General features: G+C 43.6%; 1 protein-coding gene across 1 annotated transcript in view; it reads right to left on the bottom strand.

Moving 5' to 3' along the window:
- The window catches only part of IGF2R (insulin like growth factor 2 receptor), a 1,674,612-nt gene that overhangs the window by 990,463 nt on the left and 667,920 nt on the right, over window positions 1–16,229 (bottom strand). Inside the window, exon 20 of the mRNA XM_085611652.1 lies at window positions 1,285–1,386. Within this exon, the coding sequence (XP_085467778.1) occupies window positions 1,285–1,386 (102 nt within the window). The remainder of the gene's footprint in view (window positions 1–1,284; window positions 1,387–16,229) is intronic.

Here is a 16,229-nt window from a genome sequence, read left to right as displayed (position 1 = left end):
GTCCTTAGTTGTGAAGAGCCTTGAGTGCGTGGGTTAGCAGCTTGAATTGGCATCTCTTCTCAATGGGGAGCCAGTGGAGTTTCCTGAGGTGGGTTTGATGCAGGTTTGTTGGGGAAGAGCGAGGATGAGTCTGACTGTGGCATTTTGTATGGTCTGAAGTCCTTGCAGGAGGTGTGCGGCGATTCGTACATGAAGGGCATTGCCATAGTCCATTCGGCTGGTGATGAGGGCTTGTATCACGGTGAGCCTTGTGTGTAGGGGTAGCCACCTGAAGATCGCACGTAGCATAAATAGTGAAGAAGCAGGCAGATGAGACCGCATTGATCTGTGATTTAATGGTAAGCTTGTAGTCAATGATGATTCCGAGGTTTCTGTCATGGCTGGAGGGAGTGGGTGCGGGTCCTAGGTGTGATGGACACCAGGAATCATTCCATGTGTTGATGCTGTTGCCAAAGATCAGCACATCCGTATTATCTGTATTCAGCTGCAGGCAGCTGTTCTTCATCCAGTCGGTGACTTTTGTCATGCATCTTTGGAGGTTGTTCTGGTACTGATGGGGTCGTCTGTGAGTGAGAGGATGAGTTGGGTGTCGTCTGTGTAGGAAATTATGTTGAGACCATAGGATCTGATGATGTTGGCCAGTGGGGTCATATACATGTGCTGAAGGGCGGGGGACTGAGAGATAAGCCCTAGGGGACACTGCAGGTGCTCTCATTGGGTTCAGAGGTGAAAGGTGTGAGGTGGATCCTCTGGGTTCTTCTGGTGAGGAAGGAGATGATCCATCTGAGTGCATCCCCTTGGATGTCAATGTGGTGGTGTCTTGATCACCTTGTGGTGGAAAAAGGTGTCGCAGGCTGCAGAGAGGTCAGAGAGAATCAGAGCTGTTGTTTCTCCTCGGTCGAGGAGGGTTTGTAGGTCATCAGTGGCTACGATCAGGGCAGTTTCGGTGCTAGTTAGTAAGTTACTAGATAGTACAAAACAATGACATGTGAAATAACAAATTTGAAATTAAATAACTGATGCAGCGCTCAAGATGACCAGATCTATTCTTAATGCAGAAAAAATTGATAATATCCAACAGTTGCTGTCGTATAAGACCCAATTTACATCGACTAAGGCAGTGGTCAATTATTCTTATAGCGTAAATCTACTGAATATCTTAAACAGTGGAATACACCTAGCAAAAGCAGTACAGCAGACCAATTGTAAAAGCAGCAAGAAGCAACAACAAAATTTGCAATAAGAGGCGCATAATCCTTAGTAATATTAAACTCATTATCTCACCTCACTATCGTATTTTGTATTAGTAACTGGACAGGCAGCATCAGTTTCCCATAAGAAGGATACAACACATTCCTGGTTTTGAAGGAAATTTGGGCTGGTTGCCTGGAGATATGAAAAGAAACAATATGTAGGAAAATTAATGGTAGTTACTTTTACTGGCAGAGCTGCAACAGAAATTTTATGTTATGTTAATATAATTTATACTGCGTACGAATCACCCACAAATCATCTGAGTGCAAGCAAAAACACAGAAAAGGTGGAAACTACTGTATTAGAAGAGCGCAGTCTTAAGAGGTTTTCTGAATTGGAGATGTTCAGTACACATTTGGATGTGCAGAGGTAATCTATTTCGATACAGCAGGGCTAGATAAGAGAAAGATCTGCTCCATGAATGGGTCCTTCTAACCTGTGGAACTATCAAAAGCACTTTCTCACTAGATCTAAGGAGTTTTGATGGACGATAAGAAGTAAGCCTTGAGGATAAGTAGCTGAGGTCTTCTCCAATCAGCAAGTTATGTCATTCCATACATTTTAAAGATGATCCTTTTCGGACTGGTAGCCAATGAAGCGAGCGCAAATGAGAAGAGGAAGGCATCCGGCTGGAAGATTTCAAATGAGACATGCAGCGGTGTTTTGCACCACTTTTAGTTTAGATAACGTCTCATTTGCAGAGGCCAATAATTAACTGCTATAGTCCAGATGACTAATAACAAGCACCTGAACCAGAGTTTTCCTTGCAGACAGCGGCGGAAAGTTGAAAGCTCTCAACAGGAGCATGGTGTGGAAGCAAATGCCAATAGTAGACTAAACTGGCTCCATCATAGAGAGAGTTCGGTTCAATTGGACACCCAGGTTTTTGACTGCATATTTGGGACTTCGAGCAGTACCCAGTTCCCAAGGCCACCAGTCCAAATACCAGAGTTGTTGGGCCTTGTCAAATATGATTTTAGTTTTACCACCATTGAACGGAAGGCAATTTACTGTCATCCATTTGGCAATTTCCAAAATACCCACTAAAAAACTCCCTCTAGCTTTGGTCAGATCTTCATCAAAGGAAAATAGCTGAGTATCATCAGCATAAGATACTACCTCGAATCCAAAGACTTTAATGATCTTAGCAAGGGCGGCAAATGGATGTTAAATAAGGTAGGGCTAAGACAAGAACCCTGGGGCACCCCCTTGTCCAATAGCATAGTACAGGATTTGTAGGAGCTTAAAGTAATTATCTGGGTTCTATTGGTGAGAGAATCCTTAAGCCATTCTAATTCGAATGCTAAACCTGGATTCTAATCTCCTGCAGCCTAAGAATCAATCTTGGTTGAGATAATATAGCATATGCTGTGGCTACATCTAGCAGCACAAGCAGAGATTGAATTTTGGCATCAAGGGACCATCTGATATGGCCAGTGATGGCAACCAGGCTGACTCTGTGCTATGGGAATGCTGAAACCGAAACCGTGACGGGTCCAGAATCTTGTTGACCATAAGGTAATCTGTGACTTGTTTATTGATTTGACCTTCAAACAGCTTACCCAATAAGGGAAGCAATGATACCCTAATTCAATGGCTCAAGAACAGTGACTACGATCATTCTGTGGAAGCCTCTTCCAATCCACTTTGACAGTCAATACCTTTATTTGAAAAACATTAGAATTAATATTACAAATCATATCAGTAAATTATCCTTACAAGCCTCAAGAAGTTGTGTCGATACTTCTGACAGAGAAACTTGTCTAGAACTCTCATGCTGTGTGCAGTCACTAGTCATTATAGAACTCTCCCGTTAGAGAACAGAATGTAAAAATCTAGTGATGACCATCAGGAGCATGCTTAGAACCCATGAAAAGAGAAATATTCATGCCCTTCTTACATGTTCGAAAGATAATCACTAGGGAAACAGCCACAGTTTGCATTTTCCCTCTTTCCAAAACAAAGTCATACAAGAAAAAGCAGCGAGTCTTTTTCCATTCCAGGTTTTGTAGGTCTGGCCTGGTCTCACCAAGTTTATATTTTTTTCCCCAAAAAATAATAACAGTGGCTTGCGGTCAACCTTATTCATCCATTGGTCAGTTCAAGTTTCATTCACATTTGACTTCTGCCCACCACAGCATATGGTGTGGAGCAGGCATCTGACTATATCCAATGGTTGCCATGCAAGTGACAGCATTTTACCTATCACATGTGCACTGCTGCCTAAAAGGGAATGCATGTTTGTGCCTGGGCTACTAGGCCACTTATCTATTGTTCTATTTTTTACATATCACGTTTGTAAACAAAATAATTTTAAAAAAAAGCACTGTGTGCTGGTCAAGTGCCAATGTGTTGGATTTGCCAATGTGTCAAAAACAAAATGTAGTGACCACCCTTCCTTTGAGCAGTGTGCACATTAAAATTGTTCCTAAATCTTTACAGCTATGCAGAAATTTCTGTTCAATTATTAATACTTTGTACGATTTAAAATCGTAAAAGGCAAAAAGACAAACACATTGCAACAAACAGAAGGTAAGAAAAACATTACCTCAATCTAAAATCATGGAATTCATCAGCCTAAGAGCGCCATTTAAAAAACAAGTGACATGCCAACAAATATGCCCATCACGGAGTAGCTGTAGGTACAACAGCGCAAGTTTAACTTGTGTAAAATTCTTAACAACCAGAAGGTTTTTTAAAAAGCGTATGCGCAGTTGTTTATAAATAGGGCAGATCAAATTAGTGTGCAAGGTATCTTGTTTGGACAGCGACTTATGCAGGCATCCTCATTGATAGTTCGACCCTTTGGTACACTCAGTATAAAATTAAACATATTTAGCCAGAAATGGGTCAACAAAAAACAATGAGAATTAGTCATAACATAAAACAAATATGGCTCCGCTAACATGGTAGTCTTTAATAGTAAATGACTAGCTACAGTGGAATGTTTGTTGTAGGTTTTTAGGCGCCACAAAGGAAAATACCACTAGTTGATTAATCAGGGTAGTAATATCTAGGTGACGTGCTAACAGGGTGAGGCGAACCACCAACCTCCTCAAAAACTTTGTGACCTAGGCCAACAAATACATTCTACATTCTTAGCAAATCCCCAGCACACGTTAAAACAATAATTTTTAGATCGGAAATCAAGGTGAAGAAGTAAGCACAAAATATTGTAAGTTTTCTTGTTTTTTAATCCTGTGTATCTCCAGGCTGAAAGATCTCCTTTGGACAGTAACAGCCAACAGGGGGTTCGTCGCATAAGGCCAATATCCCGTGACTTTTTCAAGGCTCTGTCCTTTCAGATAGAAGCTTATAAATCATGGTTTTAATTCCCTCCCACAAGGGATTCAAAATCTTCCCAATTCTAACCGAATAGTGTTCATAGGGTCCGGAAAGGCATTAATATTACATTTAGCGCATCATGTGTGCGATGCGAAGATGTCGTGTAATCAAAGACGGTCTGTATGGGAAGCCGAGTACGGTAAACAAGGTGCTGTTCCCTAGTCTTTAATAGTATATTAGATCTTACAGAAGATTTCAAGAATGCATTAGTCTCCTTTGACACAGGTTGTTAACTGATGAAGGCAGTATTAACCCAAGCTAAATATGCTTTAACAATGCTCTCTGGATTGTCAAATAGAGCAGGACGTCCCAAATGTAAAAAGCCTTTATGAACATATCTAAGCCACGGTATTCAAAGGGCGCGGTCAAGACTCATACCGTCTTTGAGAATCACCCGATTATGATAGACAGTCAAAGTTAGAGGCCTTAACTGGATGATGTCTATTTTTTAATAATAAATTATATTGGGTTTTACAGTAATGGCCCCACAGGCCGATACATACACACAGGGTGATTAAATCACCATCCTCATGAAAGTGAATAAGAAACACGCACATCTGACACCACCCATCCCACCCAAACACAAGACAGCAAAACATGGTTTCTACAACAATTTGATCTTTAGTCTTTTGTTCCATTCTCCTTTCCCGCACCTCCGTACATTTGAATTTCTTCCTCGATGTATGAACTGACTGGTTCCCCAAAAATTCCCCTTAAGGCTACCCAGTTCTTCCATATTTTAGGGTGCTTCTGGGGACATCCCCTCACCTGATACACCATGACCTCTAGCCCCATGCAATGAACCATCCCATTTTTCCACCCAGCAAGGGATGGGGATAAGGGGGGAAGACTTCCGCCCTACCTACCACGGCTATGTCTCTTTTTGCAAGTGTTCGACCCAGATACAGAAACAATCGTATATATTTTTTAGATGATGTCTGGCAGAGGAAAGGCGTCCCACTGCTGAAAGGTGGCAGATTAAAAATATAATGATAATAAAACTATTTTATTATCATTTTGTTTAGTCCGCCAAGTCAAGTGTGGGGCGGGGCCATTCTCTCTATCCCAGCATCGTCTTCTAAGGAGTAAATGTGGTAGGTGCACTTTAAGTGCGCATGTCTGTTTGGCCATCCGTCTTAGGTCGGTCAAACAGATATGCACGCTTAACATTTCTCCACCTGGCCGTGTTACACAGCTGGGGGGAGAACCAGCACAGACTGCCGCGCCCTAAATGAGCAGCAGTTCAGCCCGCTCGGGCCAACCATGATGCTGCTCTCATGTAAGAGCAGCATCGTGATTGCGTAGGGAAGGGAGCAGAGAAGCATTGAGGCGGTGGGAGCAGAGAAGCATTGAGGCGATGGGAGCCGAGGAGCACTGAGGCGGCACCCGGCAGCAGCAGCGGCAGGTAAATTCTTTTTTTTTTTTTTTTTTTTTTTATTATTAGCCCTCAGCCCCAAGTGTTATTGGCAGTAGACACTGCTGGGCGCAGATCTTCTTGGACAATGAAAGTGGTTGAACTATTTGGGTAGAGCATTTCCAAAGCCGCTATGGCCACACATTTCACTTTGTAAACTTCAAGCATAGCTGCCACATCTTTATGCCCTAACCTAGCAGCAAAGTCAAAGACCAAAGCAATACGTCCTGCAAATATATGTCTCCTGGCCCTCACAATGGCGACCAACTGCTAGTAGAGTCAAACAGGATACAAAGGTAAGAAAATCTGTTCACTTTGCTGAGTGCTCTGCCATTACTAAAATAGGTTTTGAGTTTGGTGGATTTGTGTCCCATTATTATAGTGCGGGACTTCGCACCATTAATACTTAATTCTGGACTATCAATGTAACTGACAAAGGTGTCTAAATGCTGCAAGCTGTGAACTGTTTGTTAGATGTTAACTGTGTCATCAGGGTAAAGGAGTGCTGTGACGGACCGCCCACCTATCATAATCATATCACATTCCCCTGCCAATAAAACCTGTTCCAGCTCGTAAACACACAATATGAATAAAAAAGGGAGCCAGGACAAAACCTTATTTGCAACCTCGACTGAGTGAAAAGTTCTCTGTACACTCCGCCTTATTATCAAACCTTACAGAAGAGATCATAAGTGCAGATCACACAAAAATAGACCAATGTTTTTACCAATCCCCATGTTCAACATGAGCCACAGTTTTTCTCTATTAACCGTGTCAAAAGCTGAATTCAAGTCCATGAAGGCCAAGGGTATTGCACCCGATCTAGCTGCTGCGTACTGTATTTATGAGTTGATACAGGTTTAAACAGTGACCCACTGTCCATCTACCTGGTCGAAAACCATACTGAAGTTCAGAAAGAAAGTGGCAATCACTGGTCCAAGACTTCAACTTGGATAGAACCATTTCCCCTTCTTAAAAAACAGCAAAATAACTAATCTGGACCAAGAAGGTGGTAGACTGCGTCTGAGAGCTGTATTGATATAAATAGTGAGCAATGTTGCCCTTAAAGGAACATTGGACTTAAATAAGTCTAGCAGGATGACCTCAGGGCCAGGAGCTTTGTTATCGGAGAGGTCGTGAATAGCATCTAAACTCTTGCACGGCAAATGTTAAAGAAAAACCAAAGACAGCTGGCAGAAGAGGGCAAGAAACAGAGTCAATAGAAGCAGAGTAAGGGGCACCATAGATTCCTTCAAAATGCCTGATCCAAATATCAGGGGGAATGTGAGTGCCTGTTTCGGAGATAAATAATGGGCAGCCAACAATCTCCCAAAGTTGTGTGTCATTCCTATAGCTACTAGCAGCAATCAGATCCGGCTACGCCTTCTGCTTCAAGAATCATTGCCTATATCACACACCTGATGTATAGAGAGCTCTAGGAGAAGCTACTTTAGATCTAGTCCTTGGGTTAGCTTAGATGGCTTCCCTAAGAACACAATGGGGGCTTGGTGCAAGAGTGATCGATCTATCTGAAAGGTGAATGCAAAGAGTGCCTAGTATAGGTGAAAAGGGACCTCACATTGTTACTAATATCTTCATGGAAACTAAGTAAGACAGTGTCAGGGAGCGTGACATCAAGAAACACTGAAAGCATCATGGCATGCTCGAAAGAGTTTGAGATGAAAGGATTCAGGGTTAATGACCTTCCATCTGAGTCTACGGCCTCGATCTGGGTAGTCCTCAATCCTAGTGAGGGGATTCTGATAGGTGCCATGTTATGATCCCAGGATATCAAAGCTGTCAGTGGATTATAATCACTCCATGTGTTGCAGAGAACACCATAAATAAGCAGAGAGGAGATCAAAATCATGGATACCTAGGAAAAATGTAAATCACAGTGAATGATCCTCTCCCAGTAAAGGTAGGAGGCGATCACATTAAAAACAAAATCACCCCCCCCTGCAGTGAAAAATTGTAATGGTGAGCCACTGAGTTTATCAATTCAGTGTGAGTGATGAAGCATGGACTTGTATAAAAGAGACTTGCTCGGATGCAATTCTCTCATATAACTCGTAACACACTATTAATAAAGTTTTGTGCAAATGAATATGCACCACATTACATATTCTAGCAAGATGAAGCTTGCTTACGTGTTTTACTAACAAGTAACCAGAGTGAAACTTAAAATGGCTGCTAACGCGGTAAACTGTACTGCGCATGCATCAACTGCATCTACGCAGAATAACGTTCTTTCGCCTCGAGGGAAATTTCTGCACCTGCGCAAATGCATTTAAAATGGCCGCTTGCAAGCTCACATGCTAAGCATCTGCCTCGCTGAAACTAAACCAAGCTATTTACTAAGTGCTAATGCTGGGGGAGCTTTTGTAAGTAAATGGAATTAGAGTAGAGATAGGTGGTATACAGTGAAATCATTTTATTTTGTAATTAATAAGTTTATTTTTGACCTCTCTATTAGTTCGTATTTGGGCTTTAAGAGCAAGTCTGAAGCCTGTACCCCACGTGACCTCTCCGCAGGCACAGTAGCGACAACCCAGCAGCCATGATGTCGTATTTTCAATTCCGTCCAAGGCCATCACTGTTACATGTCCTGGGAACCTGCTGGACATCCTGCTTATGGAACAAACAACTGTTATATGTATTCATTTTTTTGATAAAGATGTGAAATGCGGGTGGGAAATAAAGTTTGGGAATAAGAATTAAGGGTCGGTAACATTAAACAAAGAACCAAAGAAAATTATTATAACTTAGCATGGTGTGATCATCCCCTCTTGCCTGTCCAATCAGAATTAGGAGTTTCATAAAGTTGAAACATTAATGTGTGGTACATGAGCAATGAAAGGTATAATTGAGTTAGTTTTAGTTAGTTAGACATGATACAATGCCGAGATGCTGAGAGACCGGGATGCTGTCCGAGAGATGAGCGAATGCTGAAGAAGTATCGATTTGCAGACTTGGAATTTAAGTCGATTCATTAGAAGAAGATCGCGGAAGAATCGAGGAGGAAGATAGTGTCAGAGAGGGGTGCGATGCAGGCGTCGTATCTAGAAGAGGTCATCTGTCCTGAAGCCTGTCCTAAACCTGTCCTGCAGCCTTTGTCACCTGTTCTTTCCCAGGGGACCTTTCCAACTCCTTGGCCAAGGGGTTGGTTTCCACACCATCCTAGGTAAATCTACTTCTGTGTAGAATGTTAATGTACTGCTCTCTTTATCCTCTCTTTTTCTGAGTACTGTCGTTGTGAAGCTTCGTTCCAATATTGGTGACTGATTATTGAAATAATAGCTTTTTCTTCCCTGGAGAAACGGAGTACGTACTGTACTTTGGTATTGGTTCACATGAATTTAACTAGATAACACATTTAAACTTTTCCCCGACTGTGGTTATTTCAAATTTAATAAGAAATATAAGTCTATGTCATTTCACCATCAACTAGTTCCAACTAATAGGTCCATTGACCAGAGGAAAACACTTTTTGATCAGTGAAAGATTTGTTAAAGGTTACTAATCTCTTAAAAGATATATATATAAGAATTGACCCCCAGTGGTATTTACTAGCCTATGTGAATGTGTGTTTATGGGCCCAGGTGAGTATATGGTGTTTGAGTAGCAGAGGTTGGTAACCCGCTGGATCACGAGTAATGTGAGCAAAATGAAAATGTAAAAGAAAGTTTGTCGTTGTCTGTAATACAACAGTTTTGGCAAAGAAGTAAGTTAAAGTTTCCCAAAAAAATGACTGGAGTATTAACTTCAGTAGAGTAAGGGCACCTGTCAAGAAGGCCACAAAGAAAACTGCAGAGATCTGCAGTATGTTGTGCACTGTTGGTATTGCAAAAAAATTAATAACAATGAGTCGCCAAGAACTGAAAAATAAAACCAAACTGTGAGCAAGTTAGGTGAAACAGAATCCAGTTGCTCCAGTTTATAATTAAGGCTAAGAATTATTAACAGCAATATTCCACCCTTGGCCCTCTCTGAACTGCAAGCAGGTAAAGAAAAGCTACAATTGCCATCTAGAAACAAGCATTTGCAATGCAATAGGTCTCGCATTTACGGGAGTTTAAGCTATTGGCATTGTATATGACAATGCCTTTTATTTCGGTTTTAAAAACTAGAACAAAAATAAAAGGCTTTGTTATTTGCAATGTCAATAGCTCAAACTCCCGTAAATGCGAGACCTATTGCATTGCAAATGCTTGTTGTTTTGAGAGTCTGGTCACCCTATATATTATATATTTGGATGCACAGACAGAAGCAGCAGATTACCAGTTGGCAGCACACTATGCTAAGCACAGATTTGTAGATTACTTTTCAAGGCATGCCCTAATTACATCAGCCACGCCCCTTTGAGACCCCACGTTTTTTTCATTCCATTTAAAGCCCTGCCTAGCACCCTTACTTCGCCAATATTTGCGTTTGGCTCCCCACCCCTGGTTCTCTTGCATTATTATGAAGAAATTGCACCTGTATGTGAACACAAAAGCAACGGCTCCAGTTCTAACAATAAATCCACACTCTGTGTACAGAGGCAATGGGGCGGGTTGGCTACACCTGCTAATAAACTGGGAGGTTGAAGGAAAATGATCGCAAATTTAAACCGGGGACAAGCACTAAAACAGCAAAGCCAACACGCCAGTGTCTGCAGTGTGCATCAACCTCCGTCAGGGTTGGCTAGAGATACGGAGAGGCCCTCTGACATCACTCATCGCACTCTGCATTCCTGTCCTCAATATGGCTTTTTGTAACTTTCTCTGCTTGAAGTCGCATCACTCCTTCCCAGGGCGAGAGCACAGCCTGGGCTCCTGCGGGGAGATAACGGGACTTTCAGCAGAAGAAGCTGTGCAGCCTTTTAGGCACACCTCCTTAGCCCCCTACAGAGTAGTACGGTCTGGGAAGGGGGATGTCCCCCCTCGCAGTTGCCTCCAGCTATCTTCCAGCCAGCTGATTCTGGCAGTGCTGCTGGATGTCCCCATGTCGTGAGAAAAGGGCGCACCCTCGGGCAGTCGGTGCCCTGGGAGTGAGGAAGGGATGCGGACTGCTGCGGGTGCCTGTGCCGGGGCGTGTGTATGGGACGGAAGGTGCTGAATGCGGCAGCCCCATGTGTGTCGCTTTTGGGAAATGAGGGAGATGACTGATGTTGGAGCTATGTGGAGAGGGTGCTGCGAGGAAGAGGCGCTGATTGCGCCAGTCACTGTGGTGCTGGGGGATTGCTTGTTGTAGAAATAGCCTCATGTTGAGGTACAGTTTTGGGGGAGGCCCAGGGGTGAGAAACTTGGCGCTTAATTTATCAGTATTCTGTGGAGCTGCAATCACTTGGGGTGAGGAATTGGCGCAGATTTGGGGAGTAACCAGTGTGGTTGCTGTTGCGTGTGGGAAATTGGTGCTGATTGGGGAAGTTCATTGCACCCTCTATTGCGTAGGTGGGGGGCTGCTGATTGTGATAGTCACCAGTGAGAGTGAGACAAGCTGACTGAGTCAACCCCCGAGGGAGGGCGGGGATGAGTGCGCGAGGGAGGTGAATGTTCAAGCCTCCTGGGGGAGGGGGCGGCCAATGGAAGTCACTTGTGGGAGTGAGGCAGGCTGAATGTAGCAGCCTTCGGGAGAGCTGCAGTGGTATGCTACACTCCACCTCGCACAGCGCTGCCTTCACTGCCTCCACAACTTATGTGCACACGAGAAGCTCTAGAAGACCGCGCTGGAGATGGCATGGCTGCAGAGAGTCCAGATAAAAATAGCGAGGACAGAGGGACTTGTGCTAAGTTGATTGGTTAGCAGAACTAAGCGGGTCTGAGGACTGCTTTTTAAATCAATAAGTCAGACAGCAGCATTCGTTTTTGCTTCAGCTCTTGCCCTAGGGGTTACAAAGTATCGCCTGGTATGGCCCCAGGGTATCGTTTGGCACTCATGGATATTCAGCCGCCGGGTAAGCGCGATCGCCCTTGCGAAAGCAAAGCGCACAACGGAGGACTCCTCTGCAGGGCGTTGCCATTGTTGGAATACATGAAAAAAGCGCTTGGTGGCTAATTAAGAGACGCCGTGTCACGCCGCGAGCAAACGATCCAGACCGGGTGCGCGAGCCAAAAAGGAGACAGGGAGGGAACAAACAAGCCTCACTTCAAATAGAAAGCGAGCGTTTACCATAAAGGATGACGCGTGCCAATAAAAAACATCTCCTCGATTACAAGAGGTCTCGCAGAGCGAGCAGCGTATGCGCTGCAACGCTATGAAAGACCTAAAAAGTCATTACGTTTCCAAGTTTCTGGCAGGCATGTTTCAAGAATGGCACCTGACTAGGATCGTCACTTTTGCCCACCATGTCCACCATATTCCAACACAAAAAGCCAAGGGGAAAAAGGAAGTCCATCTTTAACAATTGTGTCCCTTGATGCTACAATAACATGACCTAAAGAAGAAAGAGGATGCAGTCAGTCGTTTGTGTTCAGATTGCTCAAAGGTTCTAACGTGCTGCTGGTGAGGACATTGGAAAAATCCTTTCTAAACTGGACAACAGTATGATGAAATGATGAGGCTTGGCTGATTTCAGAAATGATGGGTTGTAGGTGCCTACACAACCTCGGAGGAAGAGGCACTATGCCAGTGGAGGCTCTCAACTGACAAGTTCACCAACTACTATACAATACCCAGACTAAGTTTTGGGAGCCAAACCCAGCCAAGACTCTTCTGACCATGTAAATACGATTGAATTAAATAGGAATATGACCCAACCATCCTTTGAACCAGTGAACAACCTTGTTCCTCAAATGAGTACAGTCCTCCTTCACACCAGTCTTCAGGGTTGGAACATTAGCAAAGACAATAACAAATGAAGTAGCAGCAGGTTGAAGATCTAAAATATTGTGCATTGCCGCTGTACCCTAATCGGCCACGATGCTAAAGACCCCAAGGTTTGGCATCATGACGTTACTGCAGCTACACCCAGACTCAGTTGCCGTTCTGCCAAGCTCACGTTTAAGGTGCACCCCTGTACAGGAGGTGGCATGCCCTGTCGCTGCGATCTTAACGCCAGTACCCTCCAAGCAAAGTCCAAGCCCACAGAGGTTTGCTTAAAGCCCATGGGTAAACATTGGTCTGATATGGCCGCAGCTACAGAACCACCGTATTTTTAGAGGCCTTGCTGCCCGCAAGAAGTGAAGGAGAAACAACATTAAGCTTAGCAAGGGCCTCATTTATTTTAGTGAGCCTATCATTGCTTATAGCAAAATATTTAACAATAATGCTTTCTAGGCTACTTAGGTTTCTTAATGGGTGTGAGAAACTGGGTTGTTGGTTGATTGGGGTGTGAGTCTAGATCAAGCAAAAGCTACAATCCCTTGCTGGGTGAACCACAAAAACTCACTAAATTAACCTGCGCTTAACCCTGGGTAGTTTGGCATAAAAAGCAGTCATGCTTAACTTAGACGCAATATGCAAAGTATTTATGCAGCCCACAAACAGTAATAAATTGAAAACAAAGCACAAGAAAAAACGCAAACCAATTTAGAGAAAAAGAGTACATTTTAATAAAATATTTGACACCAAAATTACAAAAACCCAATCAGTAGAACCGGCGTTATGAATTTTAAACGTTTAAGGTTGAAAATAGCACTTAAAAGATCAAAGCGCCAACCATGGACATCTAGTCCCACTAGAGACCAGGACAAAGTCTAAAGTTAAGGCCAACTTCTATGAAGAACAGTTCAGATACAAGAAGTGGATTGGGCCTGGTAAGCGCTTACCTTTGGACTTAAAAAAATGCCTGAAGAAAAGTGCCTGAGAAGGTAAACTTCAGTAGGGCAAGGCTGCAGGAGGTGACCGAGGAGGGAGCGCAGTCATCGGATGGCCTGGGGTCGAAGCCCCAGTGAAGATTTCTATGTTTGAACTTATTCCCCAAAATGAAAGTCGGAAAACTCAAGTGGGACGAGGCAGAGGGCTGTAGGGGAGGACAGTTTCACAAGGTCGGATACCCTTTCGGCGAAGGTCCACTGACACGATTTGCTGCTGCGCAGAAGAACGTAGTGGAAGAACCACAAAGTCAATTTGATCAGTGATGCACCCGATGAGGATAGGCAAGCAGGTTGGTCCCAGTCTTCTCCTGGTTCTCAGACCACTTTTAGGTCAATATTTTGTCTAAGTCCTCAGCTTTGGGAAATGGCCATTGGGGCACCTTTAGCACCACAACCAAGGATCCAGGACTGGTTGGACACCTGGTGGGAGTTCAGGACTCACTCAGGCTGGGTCCAGGTGCAGGTTCAAGATGGTGGGAGCCTGTTATATCCCTGTGGCTCTGAACAGGAGGCCTTGGAGTCACTTGTAATAGTTCTGGGTGCAGGTGTAGATGAGGGCTTAACAGAAGGGTTGGCCATCGGGGATTCAAGGTAGGCTCCAGATAGCAAAGCAGTCCTACAAGGTACAGCAGCAGTCTGGAAGAGTGCACAGCAGTCAGTCCTCTGAGAGTCCTGCTGCAGGTCCAGAAGTGAACTGAAGAATGGGTCTGAAAGTCCTATTTTTATACCCTTGTGCCCTTCTTCTGGGAGGTGGGAGAAGCTTCTGGAAAAGTTCTTTGAAGTATATGGGCTTCCCGGGCTTCTCTGCCTCCTCTGTCCTGACTCCAAGTTGGCTGCAGTGATAATACAAGGCTGTTAGACCCTTTGTGTGAAGGCAGATCACAGGTTATTCAGGTGTAAGTGGGGCTATGCTCAGCTCTGCCCCATCCTGCCAGCAGATGGCTCATTCAGGTACATCTAATCCCTCTATTGTGTGACTGTCTGGGAGGAATTTACAAAACTAACTCTAAGCTACACCCAGTCATGTGACCCAAACGGCTACGGGCAGGAGAATGCACATTTTCGAAAAGTTGCATTTTCAAAATTTTAATGAAAAGTCAATTTTTACAATTTTGCAGGTACCGAACATGACATCTATCTCGTCTCAATTAGCAATTAGAGCTTAATAAATATAATAAGGAAACCCAAATGTTATCCTATGTGAGAGGTAGGCCTCCCAGTAGTGACAAACAGATTTTAGAGTTTTTCACTACGAGGACATTCAAAACTTAAAAGTACATGTCCAACTTTTTAATTACACAGCACCTTGCACTATTGGCTACCTAGAGCCTACCTTAGGGGTGACATATGTAATAAAAGGGGAGGTTAGGGATTGGCAAGGGGGTTTAAATGCCCAGTCAAGAGGGCATTGGGACACTACATTAGGGCTGCATGCTTTAGAGGGCTACTTAAGTGGGCGGCACAATATGTGCTGCAGGTCCACTGGTAGCATTTAATTTACAGGGCCGTGGTACGGGGATGTGGATTTCCTATAGCCGGATGGCCGGGACATATTGTTTGTGGTCAAGGGCAACAAGTTTTCATATGTTTTCTGTCCTTGGGACAAGTAGGCCTAACCCCCTACTGCATAAACACTTTGGCTGCCAGTTTATATTACTACATAATGGATCTATTGTAGACAAATCTCAATTTCAGGATTCTAAACATCACCAACATGGTTGGCCCCAATGAGATGGAATGCTGTATGGCATATGAAAGTGTTGTCACCAATACTGCATCTTAGACACTTGCGTACTCCAAGGTACACAGTATTTCACATGATTCAAACCATAACATCACTCTATTCATTCACTGTGCGTAAAGTACTCAAATGACAATGTGCCCCACAGGATTATGCGCGCATAGGATTTTTGTCTGCTGATCATAAATCGATAAAGGGAACATGACTGAAGTGTTGCTAATTACCGCTGCTGTTAAGTGTAAGATTTCATAATTCAAGTGCAAATGTTGCAGATTGGAAGGAAAATCTCATGGACGACTCAAAGACAACTCTTAGAGTGGGTTAGCAGGAATGCAGAGATCCTATGACTTTTGAAGGATGCCATATGATGACTAAGGCAGTGTACACAGGGTCCACACATGTCAACCACCCCCAGAAGAGAACCAATGCCCTACCATGACACGATCCTCCAAGAATCTCGCCAGTTGCCAGAATTAACGGTTGAAAATGCTTGCATAATGATTTCCCCTGATTATACTTAGACAGTGCAACCTCAAGAAAACAAATTCCTTGCAGTCAAGCGACAACTACTGACTTTGAATGTCAAGTACTCGCTTTTATTCCCAGCAAAGCTTAGAGTCCTGCACAATGGCCAAAAGTTTTTCTTAAATTTTTGTATCTTTATTTTAATTTTTAT

This window comes from Triturus cristatus, chromosome 6 (assembly GCF_964204655.1).
Source record: "Triturus cristatus chromosome 6, aTriCri1.1, whole genome shotgun sequence".
Taxonomy (NCBI): Eukaryota; Metazoa; Chordata; class Amphibia; order Caudata; family Salamandridae; genus Triturus; species Triturus cristatus.
The sequence above is the reverse complement of the archived record's forward strand: the minus strand, read 5'-3'. Positions and strand labels throughout refer to the sequence as shown.